We start from the raw sequence: 24,508 nt of genomic DNA, 5'->3' as shown, positions 1-24,508 counted from the left end.
TCTTGCTGCTCTGGAACCTGTACTTTGAGAACCACTAGGATATTATACTGTATTCTAAGGAAGAGGGTGGAAGGGTGGAAGGACAGAGGGTTTACCCACGTACGAGTCTTGGTTGAAATAAAAATAAACTCCTCAGTCATAACGTTTATTTTTTAAACTATTATTTATAGCCCTTTTCATTTGGAAACATGAGCACATGTCTATAAGTGGTAGGTGTGAATCTACCTGAGGACACCAGGCTCCCAGGGTATTCACGTTAACAGTAGTGAGACAGTCTTACCATGTTATTTATTAGGTGTGATTTATGGAGAGATTGTTAGACTCTTGGCAGTCTCTACTTCTTAGCCCTTTGATTTCCTCCTTCTCTGACTTTTGACCCAAAAGTTTCCTGGACTTTTCTCAACTTATGCTATAAAGTTGCCAGTTGATCTAAAGCAGGACAACCTAAGTTTCTAAGAAAGAGGATCTGAAGTTGGCCTTGGGTAAAAGGAGATGAAGCAAAAGTCTTAAAATAGGAGGATAAGCGAAAAACAAAAATGTGTCCTTCATCAGGAGGACTTGGTAGCGTTACACACTGGAGCAGACATCTCAGGCTTGGGCTAGAGTAAGATGAACAAGGGCGACGGGTGTTCCTGGCTGAGCCCTGGAGGGCAATGGGCAGCATCTTATTAGAGATGGCATAGGGTTGGGATGGGGATGGATCATCACTTTTCTACAGTTTTGTAGTTGCTATGGTGTTATATAAGTTGGGGAACTTCATGTATCACATCATAGTAACTGGGATAGCTACAGGTTCTTAGAATGTGAGATCACTTGTCAAACACCAAGGGCTGTTCCCTCTGTAGCCAGCTCCCTGTAGGCTAGTGTGGAGGTTGCCTTTCCCTGAACCTCAATGCCTCTGCCTGCCTCCTGTCCTCAACCAGAGTTCTCTCACTTTGCACTGTACCTGCCCCAGGCACTGATAGCATGTCTCGAGGTATCCATCCTGCTTGTGCTCATCATCTGTGTTGTGTTCATTCCTGCATCTCAGGACCTTTGCCTCCTTTTGCTCTTTTCGTGGTCATTTGTACCTCCTGAGAGAAGAGGTTGGAAGGGTTAGTGGTAGGTAAGCAGGAGCCTTTAAATACAGAGAGAGGAAAAAAAAATACAGAGAAAGTCTGGAGTCCTTAGTGCCAGAGGGGCTGTAAGCATAAAGAGTTTGGACATTTGCCATTCTTTTAAACATTAAAAAATAAATGCATTTGTGCAAATTTGGCTGGGTAGTAGACCAAGTGAAAATGATGCTTAAATATATCTTTTTCTGCTCCATACATGTGGCCCCTGACATAAGCAGGCTTAGTGTTTGAAACATGAGTTTTCTGGTAACTCAAGTTAGGCTTATTCCCAGTACAAAATGGATTTTTCTGTCCATTTACAGATTGGTTTTCTAAAACAGTACACTCTTATTAGCCTGATCCCACGTCCACCCAACACCCCCCTCCCCCGTACAGAAGGGTAATTTTACATATGAGAATATATATATATATATATATTTTTTTTTTTAACTTTAAAAGATTTTATTTGTTTATTCATGAGAGAGACAGAGAGAGGCAAAGACACAGGCTCCTCCCTTTGGGGAGCCTGATGTGGGACTCAATCCCAGGACCTGGGATTGCACCCTGAGCCAAAGGCAGATGCGTGACCACTGAACCACCCAGGTGCCCCCAAATGAAAAAATAATTGATTGAGAAAGAGAAACTGTACATAATTTGGTAAACTAGAAATCTGCACAAGTTTTACCCTCTAATTTATTTGTGTGCTCCTGGTGATGAGAGATAGCAGTGTCAGGTCCTGTATAGAAATACTTATATTTATTTGACTGTATAAGGCTGTTTACTCTTTGTAATGGGATTAAAATGTCTTGCTGCAAGAATCCATACATTGTCTCATGATATGTTTTTTGACAAATGATGTCTTTTAACATTTTGAATACAAATAAAAATTAACTTGTGATATCATTGATTAATATTGAGAACCTTCCACTCCTTAAAAAGAAGACTGAAATCATTATGCTCTGGCATCCCCCGTTCTTGACCCTTTGGTCTGTTTGCAGGCAGTGAGTTCCCTTCAAAACTCAAAAGGATGTTGGGTCTCTCTCTCTCTCAGCCCTTCTTGCATTCAGATAGAGGACGCCATCATTAAATGGGGAGACCACAGATTCGTATATAGGACAGTCTGGCAGCTATAGACCCTAATACTGAGTCAGTGTGTATTTTGAATTCATATAGAATTTGGGGCTTTCAACCAGCATTCTGAGAACTAAGCATTTCAGAAAATGTGACTTTTTCCTCAGTTTTCCTGAGTATGGTATAAAACCACATGCTTAGCAGATAGATTCATGAATTATGTACAAACGATGCCATAGGGTATAAGTGCTTGACTCTCTTGTGGATCCCAGCTGAGAAGGATTTCTAGAACATACATGTGTAAGGGAGTGATGTATTTTGAATCGAAATGTCAAAAGCCATCTCTAAAAAGTAGGTGTCAGTGACTGGTTTTTCTAAGGTCTCAGCACAGAAGTTCTGAGCTGCCAGTTCTTTGGCCCTGGGAGGTAGACCTGAGATTCTCTTCGAGAGCAGTACTAGCAGTACACGAAAGACTACATTTCTGTTAGTTAGGCCTTTTTAATCCATTAACCTATGAGTAAGCATCTAGATTTCATGATATTCTAGATTTCATTGGCCCATGTAGTATGTTAAATTATATTTTATTGCTTTACCCTAAAGAACATTCTTATTATATCCACATAATGTTCTCTTGAAATAATATCCTTAGTTAGTTTTAAGACCAAGGATCTGTGGGAAGAATATTTTCATCTAATAATAAACAGTTCAAGATTGATGGTGCCAGCAATAGGATATTGCCTTCAGTTCACATAATGGTCCTTGTATTACAGGTGTTTACAAATTACTTGATCCAAATTCTCTTGTAAAAAATACTTCAGACTATCATTTGTTATTTTTATTTTGCCATATAAGCTGTGTATTTCATAAATATTTATTCATTATGTATTAGTCCAACTAGTATAAAATCATATGTATGCAAGTGTTTTTCTTAAGCACATTTTGGAAAAGGACAATGCGTTGTAAAACTTTGTTACGTTGAGCTATATCTCTTTACTTTAGAATATGGACATAGTTCAGAAAACCCTTAAGAGGAAATTAACATTTCAGTTGAAGTTACAAATGTAATTTCCATCCTGTCATATTTTGGTGACCTTTTGTGACAGCTTGTCTCAATTGGAGGAAAGCATTTTTACTTGCTGATTAAAGATGTCATTTGAAACCATTTTATTACTGGGGATAGTGAAATTAATCTTGACATTTAGAACCACTAGAAAAATAATTGCTGATTCACCGCATAAAATGTGTATGTGAACCCATCATGTAGTCAAGATTAGAGTAAAAGTCTGTGCTTGTTAAGAGGAGATTAAATTTTCTTTTGAATGGGGTCTAGATTTATTTGAAGGAGAGGGGAATACCACAGAAACAGTATCAAGGAAATGAAATGTGGCTGAGAAATTTTGGAAGAGTTTGGAGATGATTATGGAATCCAAGGTGTAGGAGATAAACTGGTAATGTTTAAAATTTGCCCTTCACTGTGGAAGAGAGTATATGAATGCCTCTCAGGATTCAGTGAAACCTTCAGGAGGTATACACTTGCTAATATAAGATATCACAGTTCAGGCCATATTTTAAAGTGAAGGAACCGTATATGAATAAGTCAGCTTTTCTCTTTTAGGAATTGAGAATAATATGCCAACTGAAGCTGCTTAGGGCTGGAATCCGTGTTTTTGTATCCTTAAAGCAGTGGTCAGAGAGGTGAGCAGCTACTGGGTCGTCCTATAAAAGCGTTTGCATTAATGAGATTTTTTCTTCTGCAACTTTGCTCTCATCTAACTTCCATTATCAGATTGCATGCGTGGAAGTCGTTTTTCAGAGTAAAGGTTTTTTGTTGTTGTTTTGATAAATCTGAAATAATATTAAATGATTTTTCCATTGTATGAAATCGATTTGAGTGATTTCATTAATAGTTTCATTTACATCAGAATAAGCAGGAATTTGTTTTCTTTATTCATTTTGAGTCTGTGTGCCACTGCATATCCATGCTGCTGGTACTGGTCCCACTGAGGACATCGTGCTGGTGTGGGCCCGGAGAGCCTGCTCCTGGCCTGTGCCGCATGCTGTCAGGGAGAAAGTGACTGCGGCGGCTTGAGGGCAGTGGACGCTGGGCCCTGGCCCCCTCCTTTTAGCTTCCCTCTGCACATTTGTGTGGTCTCAATTGAAAATACTTTGAAATTTGCTGAGGCTCCTGTGTTCCCTACGTGGTTCATGGGAGGAGCGTGTCTTCATCCAGCGGGGGTCACAAACAGACCCGACGGCGAGGGTCGGCGGCTAGGCCCTGCTTGCTGCCACTAGTCATGTCCTGGGGGTGAGGCATTTGTTGTTTCATGGTGTCCTTATCATGTGTGCTTTCCTTGTTTTCTCCCTGTGAATCTAGTTTAGGCTGTTTGAAATATCTAACATGTATACCTCTTTTCAAATAGAGCTTTCAGCAGAAGCCAAAGCTGCGTTGCTTGAATTTGAAGAGCGAGAACGACAGCATAAGCAGGGGCGCTATGGTTCGAGGCGGGGAGGAAGGAGAGGAGGCTCGGTAGTGTGTCGTGGAATGGGAGACCAGAGGAGAGACAGTGGCGAGCGTGCAAGAATGAAAGATCACAGACCTGCTCTGCTCCCGACACAGCCTCCTGGCGTGGTAATGTTTACTTTTCTTGCGTAGTCCAAGGCTTTAGAACAAATGAAAATGTACCCTTGTGGCTTTCATATTTGGTGTGGATATCCTATTCTGAAATTAAAATCTCACAGTAGGAATAACGGCTGAAGTGTCTTCATAACATAACTTCATCTATGGTCTTATAAATTCAGTCCTCCTGGTATTTGTGTAGTAAAAAGAAGAATTAGTATGCAGCTACTTATGGAAAAAGAAGTAACAGGACAAGAAGCACAAGGAGGAGCCTGGCTTCTGTCCTCTCCCTGCTTGTAGAGGGTTGTTGCTCCTGAACATCCATGCTCAAAATGGTGCATACGTTTGTGTAGAACCTAGGCAGTATTGTTCACTTCATAAAAATAGTTTTCCCTTTGTACTGTTTGCCAGAGTTTTCTCCCTTAAGTGTAGCAGTTTCTCTTAGAGTAACTATCATATCCTATTCGTAATCGTACACTTGGAACTTCAGCTCAATTTGCGTTTTCTGCGCATTTCAAAGATACTGTAGAAGCAGAGAAAGGAAGTATAGTGATTTTTATGTTATTTTGATTAGCTTTAGCATTTTATGGCTTTTTCCTTCAGAAGTTAATCTTTAAAGATAAATTTATTTAGTACAAATACATGTTCACGGTGTCTACCACATGTCCCTCGTACATTTTTATTTGAATTTAGGGGGAGTTCATGCTTTGCCTCTTTGTAGAAATGGTCAACGTTAGATGCATTCACTTGTGACTTGTAAGTAAGGTGCCTTACTGTTGTAACATGGGAATTCCAATTTTGAAGTCCAGGAAGGGGAGAGAAGTCTGTGGCTTAATTAATTAAAGAAGTTGATGATATTAATGATGCTGTTTGCTCATACAACTGTTTTGTTTTGAAGCTTCTCAAACAGCAAAGGGGCTGGACCTTTAGTTCCTTCTTTCTCGTCCCTGTTCTGTACCTTTGCTCCCAGCCTCTGAATGCCATGTATTGAGCAGCCATGGCCTCCTTGGGGAGGAGGGAGCAACCACACACGGAGACCTGTTTGTGTGTAATCATAACTCTGATCCTGGAAAGGGAACTTTATATCCACAAGGAGAGGAGGCATGCCCCGCTGGCCTCCCTGGAGAGGCTGGGCTGAGAGGAGCTGTGAGCCTTTGAATACTGTTAGCCAACTGGAAAACAGCCTGGGCCCCTGCCGGGTGTGTCCTGTCTCCAGAACTCTCATGACTGAGCTGGGCCCTGGAAGTAAGCCTGTGCTGAGACCTGCTCGACCTGGTGGTGCTTTGGGCTGTAAGCTCTGTACTCACCTTTGCTAGTCATGGTCTTTTAAGATTTCACTTTCTTGGGAGGCCCGGAGCTGTTGGAGAGGAACATAACCTCGCTCCCATCCATGTCTGTCCTCAGATCACAAACGCTCTGGATCCTGGTTGCTCCCCACCGCAGAGCTCTTCAGAGTTCTGGGAAGAATCTTCTTCCTTATGTCTTTGTATCAGAACATGTTCTAGGTTGGTCCCTTGCCGCCTGGCTGGCACTCCCTTCACCCCTTCTGAGGGTGCTCTCAGGATCGCTGCCTTCCCGGTCTGTCCGGTCGTCCCTGCTGTTCTTCCCTGATCCTCTCCTGCCTGGGGCTGGGCTGTGCTCTCCTTCTCTTCTTCAGCCTCTACCCTGGCAGCCCTCCTTTTGGTCAGAGCTCTTGCTGGGCGGCGTCACCTTCCTGCCACCCGCCCTCTCTGTGCAAGTGTGAGTCTCCAGCCCTGACCCTGCTGATTCTGTGCTTTCTCGCCGCCCTTTGTGCCTCCACACGGGCACCTCACACCCCCGAACTCACTGGTTTACAGCACATGATTTCCTTAGAACGCCTTGGTGCTCTTGAGTGGGTGGCCCTGCCCCGTGTTCACTGTCTGTTAGGTCCATGTTTGGCTCTGGTGACCGTCTGTCAGTCAGGGTACTCTCTGTGGGGGCTCAGTGGCGGGTGAGACAAGACCCCATGAGTTAGAGAACACGCTGGATTCTGGGTGCATGGCTAGCGATGAATGGAGGCTAGTCCTGGAATCTTTGGAAGAGTCTTCCCCGAGACCAAGACCATATGCAGTTTGCTTTCAGAATTCCATGGGTTTCTCTGAAATGTCTTGTTTCCTATTGCTCTTTGTCCAGGCCTGGCTGTTTCTTCCATTCGGCTTTTGCCGTGACCTGCGGAGGGCTGTGTCACTCCCTAGTTACTCCGTCCACCACATCACATCGCTGGTTCCTCCTTATACACTCTGTGTGCCGTGGCGACAAGCCCTTCCCTCGGCACTGGCGTTCAGAGGCCTCCATCATCTGGCATTCTTGTGGGAAAGTGGAGTCAGTGGCGTGGCGCTCCCTCTGCTACTTAGTTGTGGCCAGTCTGATGAGTGGCCACTAGCAGGACTTGTGGAGTCACCTGGGGGTGGATTCCACTTGCAGCTCTTTTGCTGACCAACTGCTTGATTTGTAAAAGGACAGTGACGAGGACCCCCTGCAGCACACTGTCGGGAGGAAGCCTGTTATTCCTGCTCTGACCTTTCCACAGGGGCTTAGGATGCGGGGTCAGCTCGGCACTCAAGCAGCCACATCCTTCCCACATCCTTCCCCTCGGGACTGTGTGACATACCCTCCCCCCCCCCCCCCCCTGACTGCATCAGTTGTCTGTTTTCCCATCCTTGCCTCTGCCTGTCTTCTGTCTCCATGGCTGTGGCCACACTGCTCTCCTGCTTCCCCCAGCAGGTGTGTCTCTGTGCCTGCTCTGCTGCTTGCAGGCTGTTCCTTTCTTTTCCCTGTGTGTGACACATCTCTGCCTCCTCGTCTCTCCCACCCTCTTGGGGGAGTGGGGCTTTTTCTCATTCTTCATCCTCCTCTGAGGCCTCATTTCTGGCAGGCCACTTATGCACAGCCCCATCTTTCTTCCCGGCTTTCTGGAGGAGGCGGGGAGGAGGAGCAAGACTGGCTAGCAGGAGGTGAGGGCAGCTTGGGCTCTGGCTATAGCACAGTGCTTGGCTCGCTCTGGGCAGGTTTATTGCCTGAACTGAAATGTTTTCTTTTGGAATCCATGCAAGTGGTTTTAAGGCTACCATTTTTTCCTCTTTGCCCTGAGATTGATCCACATCATGAGGCAGCGGCCCTCACCGCGACAGGCAGTGCAGCTTTTTTGCTGTTTATGCAGGTGTCACTGAACTTACTTCTCCACTATCGCTCTTACTGTAACTAGTGTAAATCTGTAAGGCGTTAGCCTTCTTGTACTCTTCTTGCAAATGTTGATTTCTGTGAATTTTTCTCTCTTTTTTTTTTTGGGTGGTTTTTAGACGCACTCTCCAAGATTAATTCCTCCTCCGCAGCCTCAGCCACCACCTCCGCCGCCGCCACCGCCTCCGCAGCAGCAGCCTATCAGAAGTCTGTTCCAGCAGCAGCAACTGCAGCCTCTGCTCCCCCTGCAGCACCCGCACCACGCCTCCCCTCCTCAGGGAGTGCACATGCCCCCTCAGATAGAGGCCCCGAGGGTGATGATGACCCCTCCCCCTGTGACCCCACAGCAGCCCAAGAACATACACATAAACCCCCACTTCAAAGGGGCAGTGGTCACGCCCGTCCAAGGTACGTGTCTCTTCTGCTATGATAAAGTCACATGGTACCGTGGCCAGGTTCTCATGAGCAAGTCTGTAAGAACGACTTGACTTCTTTGGTTCCTTCCCCCACCAACTCCCTAATACATGCCAGCTTGATGGGCCAAACTTGATGTGGTGGAAAGTACTGAGCAAATTTTAAATTTCAAGGGCAGTGGAGGACATTGTGGAATTGCCTGAGTTTGTATTCTTCCTAAATAGCCTAGTGAGAATGTTTGCACAGTGAGTGTTCCACTCAGTATGCTCTAGTTAAGTGAATAACCTCTAATGTTATTACAGACCCATGTTATTGAGGCTAGGATACTACTTTTGAGCAGTGGATATGGAGTGTGTCTTCATGAATTTGTTCAGTACATGTTGATGGAGATACTATATCTCTGGCATTTGAGATATATCACTGAAAAAAAAAATAAAAGCTTTCTGCAGTGGTGATCTTGCTTTCTAGCCAACAAAGATGGGCAGCGGGCCAGAACCATCACAGTAAGAACGTGTGCGGTGTGCTAGTGGACAGAGAATAGAGCAAGGGGCCAGGGTTGGCTGTGGCTGTAACTAGAGCCACAGGGGTAGGCTTCGTTGCAGAGGTCAGAGTTGAAAGAGGTCGGGGAGCCAGTGATGCTCGTGTTTCAGGGGAGAGTATTCCAGGCGAGGGATCAGCAAGAAGAGAGGGTGGAACCATGCCTTGAGTGTTCCAGAAGCCAAAAAGAGATGATATGGCATAAGTGGAATGATGAAAGCAGAGAAGAACTGTGGGACCTGAGTCACATGAGACCTCAAACCAGTCTAAGAGCTGTGGCTTTTACTCTGAGCACAATGGGCTGTGACTGGAGAGCAGGGGAGTGACCTGATTTAGTTTCTCTCTTGAAAGGGTCATTCTTGCTCTCCCCTGTTGGGAGTGGGCTGTATGGTGGTAAGGGTGGAAGCCGGTGTTTGGCAGGGGGAAGACTACACTAATGCGGGTAACACATGGTGGTGGCTCAGATTGGGGTGATGGCAGTGATGGTGGAAAGCCGTCAGATGCTGGATACTGTTAAGAACAGAGCCAGCAGGATTTGAGAATGGACTGGACCTGATGGGTGTGTGGAAGGGAGGAGGCAAAAATGATGCCAAGGGGGTCTTGAAGGATGGACTTGCCACCACTTGTGATGAGGGAGAGAAGGTTCTGAGGGGGGAAGGCCTGAAGTTGTGTTCTGGATGTGCTACATTTTAGATGTTAACTAGATCTGTGGGTGGAGGTGTCCACTATACAATTAGTAAGAGTTGGGTGGTTAGCACATAGGCAAGTCTAGAGCCTGCACCCAGTGAAAAGCCCAGGGGAAGGATGTTGAAGTGTGGCTTGGAACCTGCGGCTCCCCGACAGGACAGGCAGGGACCCTGCAGGGCGTAGGAAGGAGGAAGCTGAAAGAGTTGTGGGGGACAAGCAGCAGAGGAATGTGGCCTCTGCTGACAGGGCTGTGGAGTGGACTTGCAGGGGTCTTGGGGATTTTGACAGGGTGGTTGTGGTATCACGGTGAAGATGCCTGCCTCAGGCAGACCGGACAGAGTTTAGGGGCATGGAAGTGGGAGGGCATTGCAGCATTGCACTGACCGTCTCTGAAGATGTTTTGCTAAAACAGAAGTTGGATGGTAATTGGTAGGAGGAAATGGGCTTGAGAGAAGGTTTCTTATTTTCAGATGGGAAAACCAGCATCTAGTTGAGAAGGAAAGAAATGGATGCAGGCAAGGGGGAACTTATCCTCACTGGGACCCAGCACCCATTGGCCTGGCTGTAGGCATGGCAGTGGGGGAGGACAGTGGAGTGGAGGGGTCTTGTTGCTCTCTCCTGGTGTAGGTTGAAAGGAGATAAGAGCTGGGAAGTGGAAGGGAAATTTTAGGAGGGGAGAGAAGGCATGGAGTCTTCCCCTAGGGGAGTAGAGGAGTGGATGTGCTGGCGGGGGATGGTGGGCAGTGTTGAAACTCACTTGAGCATTGTGGTGGTGACCTTAGCGTCAGACCACAGCTTGGTTGTGTGGCACGGACACAGTGTTGGGTTTGCCAGAGTCCAGGTGTTGACCAGGCAGTAGAGGGTGGCATTGTTTGTATGGGTGAAAAGAAGGTGCAGTCACTGTCTGGGAGAGAGTGAGGTGGTGAGGTTGAAGGTAGTGGTAAGAATGGGGCTGCATAGAGATTGCAGAGAGGTGGGTCATTGATGATGACTGGGTCTTGGATGCGGCTGCAGAGGGATGGAGGACAGTAGTCAGGGGCCCAAGAGGCTGGGGACAGGAAGCATTGTTTCTGCCAAGACTAAGACAGCTAGAGACCATGATGAGACAGGAGCCGAACTCTGGGACTTGAGAGCCACGGTTGGTCCAGCAGACAGAAGCAGAGGGTAGGCATGACACATTTGATGATGTGAGAGCCAAAGCTGAGGTCTGAAACAGCACTGACAGCCAGGAAGGACCCCTCCCTACCTGCAGAGCCAGCAGAAGAAGGCTGAGGGTGGAAAGCAGCTCCATCTTGGGGAGCGTTCGGGTTTCCCTTTGAGCAAGAAGGGGGTGGCTGATGCTGGACTCTGCTAACACTGAACTTGGAATCCTAAAGTTCCAGAAGTTGAGGAGAAGTCCGAGATCGAACTTGAAGTGTGGGAGGAGGCCAGTGGCCCGGAAGCATAATGAAATCATGCTGTGGCCTTGGAGCCACGTCTGTGATGCCATTGTATATTTTATCATAAATTTCTTTTAGCCAGTGGCAGGCTGACCTTGGGCATGGGGTGTGTGCTGCTATGGGAGACTGCTGCTGTTTTACACATCTGGGAAGTAGAGGTAGAGTGGGTCCTTAACCCCCTGACTGAGCCCCCACCTGGCCCCATCTTATACTGGAATCTCTTGGAATCACCCTCTGCCAGGGCTCTGTGCTCCCAAGGCAAGCTGTACGGCTGCTGCATGTAACTGCTGTTGTCCCTGTGACTGTGTCTCCTGCAGCCACTGTGGGATGAACAGACCATCACACACGTGTGAGCAGGGAGGACAACCCAGCCCTTTCCACAGTGATTCCCAAGACAGGCAACTGCAGTCTGAGTAATTTGTCAGAATAATTTTACTGCAATCAGTGTCTGTTATTGTGTATATCCTTATAAACATTGAATGGAAAACTGATAGTTGGTAAGGTGCACAGATTTTCTTTGGCTTAATAAAAACAAATAGTATTAGAAGTATGGAGTGAGAAAGCTCTGAGGAAACCCCAGGATGTCTTCCGGACATGAAAATGGTGTGCCACGCCAAGGAGTCGGCAACCTGACAGAATGTAGTCCTTCTACCTCAAAGCTCATCATTCAGTAAATAATGAGATCAGCTTTCTGACCATAGTTTTTATACTCTTAGAACCAGCTAAATGATTTTTCCACGTGAAGCCGGGTGGCTCAGCGGTTTATCGCAGCCTTGAGCCCAGGGCGTGATCCTGCATGAGCCCGGGATCAAGTCCCGCGTGGGGCTCCCTGCATGGAGCCTGCTTCTCCCTCTGCCTGTGTCTCTGCCTGTCTCTCTCTCTCTGTGTCTCTCATGAATAAATGAATAAAATTTTTAAAAAAGTAGTATCAGAGATAAATACCATACACACACACACTTTATCAGAGACCCTTTAATATTTTGCTTCAGATAAATTGATGAGCGCCCCACCCCCCAGTGCCTTTTAGGAGGCTTACAGAATTGGAGGCTGGATCCCGTTCTTTGTGAAGTCTCTCAAATTAACCTCTTCTCATTTTAAAATTGGCTCAGTGGATTAGGCTGGTGTGCATGCTGGTGTGCTCTCTCGCTCTCTGGCTCCGACTTCTGCCATTGTATATTTTATCATAAATTTCTTTTAGCCAGTTTGTGTCTGAGCCATTGTGACTATACACACTGTCACTTTATTTTTCATTTTTTTCACACTATCTCTTTAAATTGGACCTTTGGAAGTCTGACCCTCACTATAAGGTCTGATGTATAGAGTACCAGTATTAAAGAAAATTTGTATTAGCATTCTGTTTTTAAAGTAATTTTGACCTTCAACTTGTATCGTTTTTGTATTTCTCATTTACCAGACATTTCTTAAATTAAACATATGGTACGTGATAGCATTATTATTATGTATTTTCTCTGTATCCTCACTTGGTTGGTTATTCTCTATGCCTGTGTCCTAATCTCTTAAAAGGACACCAGTCATACTGGATCAGGGCCCACCCATGTGACCCCATTTTACTGTGATCAACTCTTCCAAGGTCCTGAGCCCAAATATAGTCCTATTATGAGGTACTAGGGGTTGAGACTTAAGCGTACACATTTGAGAGGGGACCACATTTCAGCCCATAACACCTAACAACCTGAGGGCTTACTACTTGCATCTGGCGGCACATTTTAATGAAAAATACAGGACACCCCAGTCAGGTGGGGGAGTGCTTTTGTTTTTCCCCCCTCCAAAATCAAGATCAGTATGTTACATGTGTTGTAAATGGCTTAAAGATACCTGATTTAGTCCCAGGGTATAAAACTAACATGTGGCTTCTTCCCAGCTGTAAAATGTTTGTTTTAAAATTATAAGATTTTGTGTTCTTTTGGTAGATCGGAATTCTGCTTGTTTAAAAACAACCACCCAAACCAAACTGGAAATCTTGTCATAGTGGATTGTTAGTAGATGGTTCTTTGTAACAGTACCATGGGTACGTGTATTGTTCCTTGTCTACCTCCCTCATGATTCTAGAGGGTTTAGATTTAGGTTTGTATTTGGAGTCAGAAAACGGAACTGGATTAGATATTCTGGATAACTGGAATATGGATGTGAAACCCTAAACTTTTTTATTTTAGGAGGAGTAAGCCCTTCTGTTGCAAAACATTTTAGTTCTAAATAGAAATTTCCCTGCTGAAATTTCAGCTTCTGCACTTGCTGTTGTGTGCTGACAAAGGTTCTGCTCTCCCCTTCTCTTATGTGAGGTTGTAAAGTATTGAGTGTAAACTGAATATATTACATATATTTTGCAGTAAACTGTTTGTAATGGAAGCTGTTTTTCTTGTAGTGCCCTTGCTGCCGGTCCCGAGCCAGCCCAGGCCTGCTGTGGGGCCCCAGAGATTCCCAGTGAGTAGCAGCTTCTCTATTTGTCCTGACAGGGATGTACATGCATTTACTAAGAAATACAAATACAGTAAATATAAGTAGTTCCAACTAAATAGAAGTTTAAAGATGTGTAAATATTGACAATAATTTTGGCAGTGGAAAATGTTAAAAGCTTAAGGTCAGTGGAATTTTGGGAATGGAATTAATTTCGTTTAACTGTAAAATTGTTGAATCAGGATCATCGTACAATGCCTTTCATCTTAAAGAGTATGAATTTTGATTTCATTATTGCCATACATCAAGTGAGAAAGGGCCTTTCTTACCGTGTGTGTGAATTTGTGTACATGTAGGTATGTGTGTGAAATTTTAGGGAATGATAATGATCTCTCGGGGCCCTGGATGGCTCAGTTGGTTAAGCATCTGCTCTTCATGATCTCAGAGTCCTGGGATGGAGCCCCACGTAAGGCTCTATGCTCAGTGGGGAGTCTGCCTTAGGATTCTCTCTCCCTCTGACCCCCTATCCCCCCAGCTTGCTCATGTGTGCTCACTCTCTCAGATAAATCTTAAAAATAAATAGTGAGAGCTCTGCTTTGTTTAAAGGAAACCCCCCCAAACCTCAAAAATCTCAATGAGCTGTTGGTTTTATAGCTTAAAATGAAAGTTTTCTCTTTAAAATATCTTTAAAAGAAAGCATTCATTCTCTTCCCTCCACACTTTGCTGTATTTTACCTAACATCCATTTCTTTCATTTTTTTTTTTTTTTTAAGATTTTATTTATTCCTGAGAGAGAGAGAGAGAGAGGCAGAGACACAGGCAGAGGGAGAAGCAGACTCTCAGCAAGGAGTCCAATGTGGGACTTGATCCCAGGATTCCGGGATCATGCCCCAAGCCAAAGGCAGACGCTCAACCGCTGAGTCACGGAGGCATCCCGCTTTATCCATTTCTTTAACACACTTAAAAAAAAAATTTAACTAGAAGAAAAATGTCCATTAAGTAGTTGTATCTGTTTAAATAAATTTTGTTTTGAGGTTTGGGTTAGATTTGTCATTAGTTCTTGGTTTCATTAAATCATTGAGGACATACTCTTTTTACGGTGTTGAAAAAAATGGACCAGACCATAAAATTTTAGTATCATTTGTATGTGAAACAGGTAACAGTTGGGACTGTTGTTGGGACTGAATAATCTGATTTCAGGAAATATCTAAAAAACATATTTGACTCTAGCTTTGACATTTAAGTAGATCGTATATTTATATAAGATATTTAACAAAAGGATTTTAATGAAGGCTCTAGGTATAGTCAAATGATATTAAAAAATCAATATTGGATTTAAAGTTCAGAGTATTTTTTTATAAACATCTTTGATTTGTAGTTCTTTATGAATTAATGGTTTCTGAAACTCATTCTTAATTGTTTTATTCCTTATATTAACTAATTTTTCTTTTAAATAACATGAAATTCTGAAAATGCTTTTTAAAAATTAGGTAGTATTTGAGTACAGTTCTCTATTCAAAGCACTTGCCCTAATAGCTGAGATTTATTTTTTTATTTTTATTTTTTTAAAAGAATTTAATATTTATTCATGAGAGAGACGGAGAGAGATGCAGAGACACAGGCATTGGGAAAAGCAGGCTCCATGCAGAGAGCCTGACGTGGGACTTGATCCCAGCACTCTGGGATCACACCCTGAGCCGAAGGCTCAGGCTCAACTGCTGAGCCACCCAGGCGTCCCACCAAGATTTATTAATTGCATAACCCAGTGATAAGCACATATGATTTTAGTTGTTAGATACATTTCTTTTGGTGAGGTAGTTTAAGGCAGTAATATTTTAAATACTTTTTGCTGTTTTTCAGAAATGTGAGCAACTATGTTATAATCAATATTAGAACTTGTTTTTGTGTTTTGTTTGCATTATAGAGATAAAACTTGATGTGATAACCAACTGTAGCTTTTTTTTTTTTTTAAGATTTTATTTATTCATGAGAGACACAGAGAGAGGCAGAGACACAGGCAGAGGGAGAAGCAGGCTCCCTGTGGGGAGCCCGATGTGGGACTTGATCCCAGGATCCCGGGATCACGACCTGAGCCAAAGGCAGACGCTCAATCACTAAGCCACACAGGTGCCCTCAAACCAACTGTAGTTTAAGAAAAACATAAACCAATGTTGTATGTACTTGATATTTTTATAAAAATGTGTTTATTAATATAAAATTAGATTGTTAGCAGTTTTCATCTTTTATTTTTCCATTCTGCAAATATAATTGTATCTGATCCTAGAAGAGGCAAACTACATAGTACTGGAGGATAAGAAGATAATAAGAGGAAATTTCTTTTCTAAATAAAGGTTTATTTATTTGAGAGAGAGCATGAGTGAGGGGAGGGGCAAAGGAAGAGAGTGGGGGAGAGAGAAGCACACTCGCCACTGAGTGCAGAGCCCAACACAGGGCTTAATTGCATGACCTCTGCCAAAATCCAGAGTCGGATGCATAACCCACTCAGCTACTCAGGGGCCTATCAAAGAATATTTTTTTGAGAAATTGAACTTACTTTTTTAAAAAAGATTTTCTGTTTATGTGATCTCTACACAGAATGTGGGGCTTGAACCTACAGCCCTGAGCCCTGAGAGTAGGAGTCACAGAGCCTGTCAGGTGCCATGAAATTGGACTTTTTTATTTTTTTATTTTTAAAGATTTTATTTATTTATTCATGAGTTAGAGAGAGGCAGAGGGAGTAGCAGGCTCCATGCAGGGAGCCTCATGTGAGACTCGATCCCGGGTCTCCAGGATCACACCCTGGGCTGAAGGCAGCACTAAACCGCTGAGCCACCCGGGCTGCCCAAAATTAGACTTATTTTTAAGTTATACAGTACTCTGGGGACAATAAATACTGTTGAGCTGCTTTTGGAAAACTTTCTGCAAGGTGTGATGTTTTGTTATAGTTTTTGAGATGGGTGGTATGTAGGGGTGACAGGAAATCGTTGGGCTACACAGTAGTTATGTGTGTGATGCAATAGACATCTTCAGAGATGAAGAGAGACTCTTCAGCTCACTTTATCGGTGGTTAACGTGTGTTGTACCTTTCCATAAGCCCCAAATACCAGATCTTAGCTGAAGTTATAGAGTACCTGTGGTCTTGAAAGTGCAGTACTCTACCTATTTCTGTAATTGATCTTCCTTAGAGCAGGTAATTAGATGTGGAATCTATTTTTTACAAATGCACAAGAGGTGGGGTGCCTGGCTGGCTGTTGGTGGAGTGTGTGACTCTTGATGTAAGGGTTGTGAGTTGGAGCCTCACACTGCATGTAGAGATGACTTAAAAATACATATTTAAAAAACATACAAGAGGTAGTATATTTTAAAAAGTCCATTAAAATATTGTTAAGGGGGCAGCCCCGGTGGTGCAGCGGTTTAGCGCCGCCTGCAGCCCAGGGCGTGATCCTGGAGATTTAGGATGGAGTTCCACGTCGGGCTCCCTGCATGGAGCCTGCTTCTCCCTCTGCCTGTGTCTCTGCCTCTCTCTCTCTCGCTCTGTGTCTCTCATGAATAAATAAAATAAAATATTGTTAAGGGAGGCCAACTGTGGGCCACCTCCTGTTATTTTACATATACCAGATCTTTTTTGAATAAAATTGCTTTTTTCCCCTTTTCTACTAGATTAAACTTGGTGTCGGTATAAATACAGTTTTGTGAATGTGTGTTACTCTTTCATGCCAGTGCTTCTGCCTAATGCTAGTCCCAGATCATAAAACAGACCAGCATATTTCAGCAAAGCCAGTTTTGACCAGTGTAAAATTTTAAAAATAGTGTGGGCAGTATTGCTGTATTTCAACAGAACCTCTTAGAGATTTCTTACTGATGGCAGTTTGCCCCGGGGACAGTCTGTTACTTTTGTTAAACTGAATTTTGCTTTGTAAGATGATCCCCACCCCCGCCACCCCTGCCCCTCAACTAATAAAATGTTCACGTTAGGAAGCCTGACTTCAGAATTATCATGGAGCCTCTTGGAATCGGTAGACTTCTTGGTGCACGGACAGATGTGATTTACACTGATCTGTTGAGCACAGTGAAGGCCACTGTAATCTTGTAGCAAGATCACTGTGTTAATTTGCTGTCATTTATTCAGCCACTGTTTATCTGCACTTGCTGTGCACAAGGCCCAGGGCTGGGCCAGCTCTACTGGGCACAGGATGAGTAGGACTCTACGGAAATTCATCTGCACACATGGGTCAGTCAGGTCTTTCTAAAACATGAGTGAGCTTGTGAAGCCATCAGCAAGACCACCACCTATCCTAGGAATGGGGACTTCGTAAAGGAGCTTATTAGGTTGGGGAAAGATAAGATTGCAGGGAACTTCACTTTGCTCACTAGGTTTCTGTAATTCACATCTGTGTGCCTACAAGTCTCCTGATTCAGACTCCATGATGAATCCTATATAAATGAGTACTGTGGAGGAAAGGGTATATAATTTAGTTTTTTGCTTGTTTTCAATGGTCCATATGTGAATTTGCTCTGGAGAATTATATCACACTCACTTAACTGTACAAGAATTCAGCTCTACTCATCTGACTGAAGAGTAAAAAGGCAAAATAAGTACCACTCGATTTCCAAATTTCAAAGGAATTTTTATCCAGTTGGTATTACTGCTACAGTATTCCTGTTCTTCCCCCAGTTTTACATTCTGAAAAGTCCATTTTGTTTGACAATTTTATGAAAATTTGAGAAGTTCTTATTTTAGAACTAATATTAGATGGTAATGCCTCCCAAGTTTTTAATTAAAAATCAGAGGACTCTAGGCAATCTAATACTAAATCTGTTTTTCATAGAATTATTTAAGATTTTTTTTTAAAGATTTTATTTATTCATGAGAGACACACAGAGGCAGAGACAGGCAGAGGGAGAAGCAGGCTTCCTATGGGGAGCCCAATGAGGGACTCGATCCCAGAACCCTGGATCATGACTTGAGCTGAAAGCAGACGCTCAACCTCTGAGCCACCCAGGTGCCCCTATTAAGATTGTTTTTTAAAATTCAAATCTTAGGCCAAAATATGGTATTCTATGCTGTGTGTGATAAAGTAAGCAAAATAATATTTTTATTTTCTGTTGGCAAATTTTACGGAGAGAATTGAATAAACAGGTTTTAAAACAAATATTTGAATGTCAAAGTAATGAATATCATAAGAAAAGCATCCTTATGTTTGATGTTGGAAGATACTGCTTTAGCTCTTGGCATCGGGCTGCAGCTTCTGTGCCTCTGTCAGCCTCTGTGTCTGGGTGGGCAGTCCCCCTGCCTTTCTGGCTCCCTCACTTCTGGAATTCATTGAAGTGCTCTGTAATTTAGGTTTGCATCTGAGGATTAGATCCACGTATTTCATTTTTGCTAAGGATACAGCTCTTAGTGATGCACTTTAAAACATTTCTGGTCACAAACTTTAATTCCCAGGCTGTTTTATTTTTTCAAATCAGCGTTATGAACCTTTCTTCGAAATATAAATAGATTTCAATTGACAGTGTTACCAGAGAATGAATTCTTTTCATACTCCTTTTTATATTGCAATTCTACTCTGCCAAATGTAAACTATGGCTCTGCTCTCTGAACAGTGAACCCCGTGGGAGCCGATGGGCTCAGGAAGTTACAGGTGCCCTCCCTGTGTGCTCCGTCCAGTCTCACCATCTACGGCCTGCCATCTCTCATGATCTCATGAAGCATTTCCACTCCTGTTGAGACCTTTGGATGTAGTTCACAGAACAGTTGTGGTTTTCTTTGTTGTTTTGTTTTTGTGGGGGAGTGGGCTTGGGAGGCTCCTTTACCTTTCTGCAAGTGACTTGCTGTCTTTGTGTCTGTCTGAATTCTGTTTTCATTTCCAAATACTCTTTGTTTTACATGTTGTCTGATAGCTTTCCCTTTTTCCCCACAAAAGCTGTCCCTGATGTTTTTGTCACTGATGTAAAGTTTGAAGTCTTGTCTTTATCTGTAACTATATTTTCCAGTTATGTATTTATCCTCAAAGAGGTGTTAGTTTTTTTTTTTTTAAAGTTTGTTCACTTAAAGTAACACTGAAATGTTGGTTAATATTTTTAAAGTGTTGCTTTGAGATTTTGTTAAACTAATTTGTTTCAGGTGTCAGTGCAATTGCTGTTTTTAAGCATATGGGTAAATCCTAAGTAACTCATGTTGTAAAGATTCTTGACGTGTAGGGTACTTTAAAACGTGCTCAGTCATTGATTTTGAATTGGTGTATTGGATAAATGCTGGTATTTCAGGGTAGCCAGTTAAGTGCCAAGTACTTTGGTTGCTGAGTAATTTTTCAGTGATTTTTGTTGAAATTAAAAGTAAAAATTACATTTAAAAAGACTACTAAGAAGTTTAATCTTCTTAGCAATTACCTTATTATTTAGGTTGACCCAATAAAATTTCCATTTGTGTGTACTGTGTAGTTACAGTACCTCACAGGTAGGTCTGAGTCAATTCTTTTCCCATGGAACGGGTACATGGTATCAGGTGGTGGTGATTGACACATCCTGGATGTGTTTTATATGGCATTTCATGCAAATCATGTTTGATGAGACTGCTGCCTGAAATTCCATTTCTTTCTGATTAGAGCTCTTGCAGATGTGAATCTAGACTTTATTCCAGTCTTTCTTTTGAACCTCTGTTTTTACAACTTGCTGCAATGCCTTGTAATTATTAGCACTTAGGATCGGGAAGGAATGATGGGCATTTTCTCTTATCAGATCTATGAGTAGTAGCAGGCGAGTGTGGGATGAGAGCCTTCCAGCTGTCAAACATTGTCAGGCTTGCAGGGAGAGAATGCAGTTTAAAATGCAGGTGACATAATACCCAACATCCTTCATTTGCCAGTGGGTTTCTGATTAATCATGATTACCATATATTATCATACCATCAAATTTAATCATATCAGTGAATTCCCATCTGCAGCAGTAACAGGAACAGCTAAACACTATGGTAACAGCTATTAAGTATGGTGGTTATGAGATTCAGCACCCTGTTGACTTGACTTGCCGTCCTGCCAGCATACATTGTGTGTGCTGGGTAGAGATCAGCTACCAGCTGTGGATGGTGGGCACCCACACAGATAACTCTGAGCCCTGGGAGTACTTATGAAATCATATGAAGTAGGTTTCTTGTACAGTAAGTGAGCCAGTAGGCCACATTATAAAAGGTACCTTCTAAAAATGTGTGCTAAACTGTCATGTTGAGTCTTTGGCTCAGTGAAACTGTTATGTTGAAATGAAAACCTTTCATGCATCTTTTCCTAAATAGTGACTAAAACTCTTGAGTGCAGTTTGCCCCTCTGTAATGTAATAATCCAGCCAATGCAGTGTTGACGATAATACAGATTTTCAAACTCTCAGAACCTCCTGTATATGCCAAGAAAATCTTTATGGACTGTTTTTACTGATGTGTCCTGCAAAGCACACCAGTTTTTATCTTACATACTTATTTTCTTTGGAGTCTCTGAAGACCTGTATATTTCTGTTAAAATGAATTTTTAAGATAAATTTTGAAAGAGGCCCTATTTTTTTATAAAGGCAGGAAAGCACTTCTCCCAAAAGATTAGAAACTTAAAAAATCTTTTTACAGTTTAGTCCTTGTGATGTGTAAGCCTGTGAAACTATACAAGGGCGCATAGTTGTATAATCAACACAATTGCAATGTTGTGAGCAGTCCTGTCTCCCAAGGGGCTTCCTCAGGCTGCCCTTCTATGGGCACTCTTCTCCCCACCCCATCCCTTGGTAGTGGTGATCAAGTCCTGAGTGGACTCCTCTGGCATGTTTGGTTTGGGTCTGGCTTCTTTCCCTTGGCACAATGCTCCCGAGAGCCTTTCATCCATTTGTTGGACCTGTACAGGTTTTTCCTCTTTTAGTTGGTAAGTTATTACTCTATCGTATGGATGTACCATAGTCTGTTTATCCATTCACCATTTGGATGTTTGGATTATTTCTTCTTTGGCTCTTATAAATAAAAGTGTGCATCATTTTCTGTGTGAATGTGGTTGTCAATGAATAGCTGGGAATGGAGATTGTGGGTCATGCAGTGGTTATATTCACAGATGAGAATTTTTAAACAGACTGTGCTCTCGAGTAGAGCTGCTGCTGCACTGCTTTGAATCTTGTCCTTTTTGAGTGAGGAGATACATGTGCTTTTGAAGATCATTGTGAAATGAAATAATTACTGAGTGTTCACTGTGTCCCAGAGTTTGTTCAGAGCTTGTGATCAACAGCCATGTGAAGGTCACAGTTTCTTCAGTTTACAGATGGGAAAACTGAGTCTTGGAAAGATTCAGTGGCTCAGGTTCACGTGACTGGGTGCTGGAGGTGGGGTTGCAGCAAGGGCAGTCTGGGGCGCTTAGTCTTGGTGTCCCTCTCCTTCTCTCAAAATATTAACACGCACATCAGTAAAACTGGCAAGTGCATTCTAACAGTACTGAAGATTGCAGCTGTCACTGAGTGCTCACATACACGGGCTTGCTCTGGGAAGGCCAGACTGTGCGTGGCTGGGATTGTTTGGGGAGGGGAATGGGAGGGGTGAGGTGCAGGGATCAAGGGCTTTTCATTTTATGAAGATAGTGTTTAGTATGTTCAAGAAAAGCAGTGTTTTGTACTGAGTTAAAGATGTTATAATGTGTACTATACGCTCTGGTTTCACTCCTTGAGCCAATTATATAATCTTCCTAATATTTAAGTCCATGTGGGGTCTGCCCCCCGCTCTGTACCCTCCACGGGCTAAGCACCAGAGTATGTGCTTCATCAAAATGTTTAGAAAGCATCTCTCAATACAGAAGTACCTTTTAGGGAATAAATGTAGGTATTAAGGCATAATCTGAAAGAAAAAAGATCTATGAAAATACTGAAATAAGAGGATTAATGCTGTGATAGAAGGGTATAATTTTAATTATGTCATGGGTCACTAGTGGTCTTTATTCTTCGCATTTAACCCACATTTAATCAGAATTAACTGAGAGGCGTTCGTAAGTGTCTGTTGGTCTCTTATATAGTTCTTTGCATTTTAAGTGAGATTAGTAAATGAAAACATGCTGTAAAGGGAGGTTGTAATTCATTGAAAGATTCATGAAGTTTCAGTGACATTGTTAAGGTATTTAATTAGTCTTATTAAAATATACCAAGTGACCCTGTTAGGGAAGCTGATAAATCCTACAGTAGCTGTTAGAGCCTCTTTATTCTCCGCATTATACGATTAACTTTGGGCTAAGCAATTTATGCAGTATGCTCATCTTTTTTTTTTTTTTTTTTTTTTTTGTGGTTGAAGTTGTCATTTCTTCCTGAGTAGGATTAATGCAGATAATATCATGTAATTAACAAGAGATGCAGAACAAGTAAGAGTGCAGTTTGTGTAAGAATTATATGAGAAAGAATGATAAGTTTTTACCTTAGACTCTTAAAGGGTTATAAAGAAAAGCAAAATAGAGCAATTAATCAAAAGGATTAAGGTAGCCTTTTCTTTCAAAATGCAGAAGAATAAGTACCGAAAGTTCTGTTAAGTGAGTATTCACAGCTCGCTAACAGTCTTAAAATAATTCTGCATTTGGTAGAGGGAATTGATAATTTATTATCTTTTATACCCGTGAAATGATAGAAGTTCTTAAACGTATCCTCACGTTGGGAGAGACTCCGCGGTGCTTAGTGGCAGACTGGAACCATGGCTTATTCAGCATTACTTGAAGACATATTGTTCATAGCAGAAGCAAGGTGTGACAGCAGAAAGAACACTTCATAAAGCAAGAATCCAAAAAACGGATGTCTGTGTCCTGAGTCATGTGTGGACAGTGTAACTTGGACTGATCCACTTTTAACTCTAAACCTGAATTTCTTCATCCCTTAAAGGAAAAGTTGTTCTGCCTCTTTCTTGACACCATGTTTGTGAAAGATACAGAGTTGTGCTTGTTTTGCTCAGGCTGTAAATCAGCCTGCTTGTGACAGAAAACCCAGTTAAAAGTGACCTGCACCAAGTGTCTTATTTTTTCCTAAAAACAAGAAAGATCTGGCTTGGGATAGCAGTTCTGTGATGTGACAGGCACCCATATACTTTTCTACCCAAATTCCAGGCCAAAAGAGGAGGAAGGTTGGGGACAAAAGGTGCATGCGAGCTGAGGCAGCCCTTAGGAGCCTCCCTAGAGCCTCCAGCCCACAATGCCATCTGCATCTTGTGAGCAGAACCCGGGCACAGGGCCTTCTTGTGCTGCCCTTGTGTTACTTGGGAAGAAGTGAGAATTTATACAGGGTAAGCAGTTAGCAGTCTTTTCCACGTAACTAAGACCTAACAGCCAAAACTGAACTTATGTAAATACAGAAAAAGAAAATGATGTGTGTGTTCAAAATGAAATAGAGACCAGTGAGGAAACGGGCACTGTGAACTTCATGGTGCCTCCTGGTTAGTAAATTTCTATTTCAAAAGGCAGTACTGATGATAGTCAATAAGAAGCTCTTAGGATCTTAAAGCTTAAAAGTTTTAAAATTCATTAAGTGTTCAAATTCTCAGGTTCTGTTATCCACTGAGGCAGATGGAGGCAACAAGGGGCCTGTGTGTGTCTTCCCCAGGTCGTTTCTCCCGTGTCCACTGTGGTCTGATATCTCCAGAGAAGTAACCTTTGCTACTCTACTTCATTTTGTGTATCACCCATTGACTTTTTCTGAATAATATCTTGTGTTGTCTGCCCCCCACTCTTTAATCTTCCTACTCCCTGGCCCTTATGCAGGCATTGGGCATCTTGGAAATGGGCTTCTTTCTGGTGAATTTGATGCAGGTACCAGTAAAACTCTCTTCCCCAGTGCCAGCGTTGTTGGGCCGGTGTCCTACCTGCTGCTTGCTGCCCTCCACTTGACTGGTGTCAGCCTGTGGTTTCAAGGTTAACACCAACAAAGCCCCTTTTTTTCCATTTTTAATTCTATTGGACAAACTACCAAAGCCAGAAATTTCCTTGTTGACTCAACTTGAGTCAGCCCCTTTCTTTTAAATTATAGATAACATCTCTGGTTCTGCCTCCTTT

At 42.8% G+C, this 24,508-nt stretch overlaps 1 protein-coding gene across 4 annotated transcripts in view; it reads left to right on the top strand.

Moving 5' to 3' along the window:
• The window catches only part of RBM33 (RNA binding motif protein 33), a 137,897-nt gene that overhangs the window by 62,261 nt on the left and 51,128 nt on the right, over nucleotides 1-24,508 (top strand). For all 4 annotated transcript variants that reach the window (XM_077849541.1, XM_077849539.1, XM_077849538.1 and 1 more), the window contains 3 exons: nucleotides 4,586-4,794; nucleotides 8,103-8,391; nucleotides 13,444-13,502. In XM_077849541.1, the coding sequence (XP_077705667.1) occupies nucleotides 4,586-4,794; nucleotides 8,103-8,391; nucleotides 13,444-13,502 (557 nt within the window). The remainder of the gene's footprint in view (nucleotides 1-4,585; nucleotides 4,795-8,102; nucleotides 8,392-13,443; nucleotides 13,503-24,508) is intronic.

This window comes from Canis aureus, chromosome 15 (genome assembly GCF_053574225.1).
Source record: "Canis aureus isolate CA01 chromosome 15, VMU_Caureus_v.1.0, whole genome shotgun sequence".
NCBI lineage: Eukaryota > Metazoa > Chordata > Mammalia > Carnivora > Canidae > Canis > Canis aureus.
This window is presented reverse-complemented; position numbering and strand designations above follow the sequence as displayed.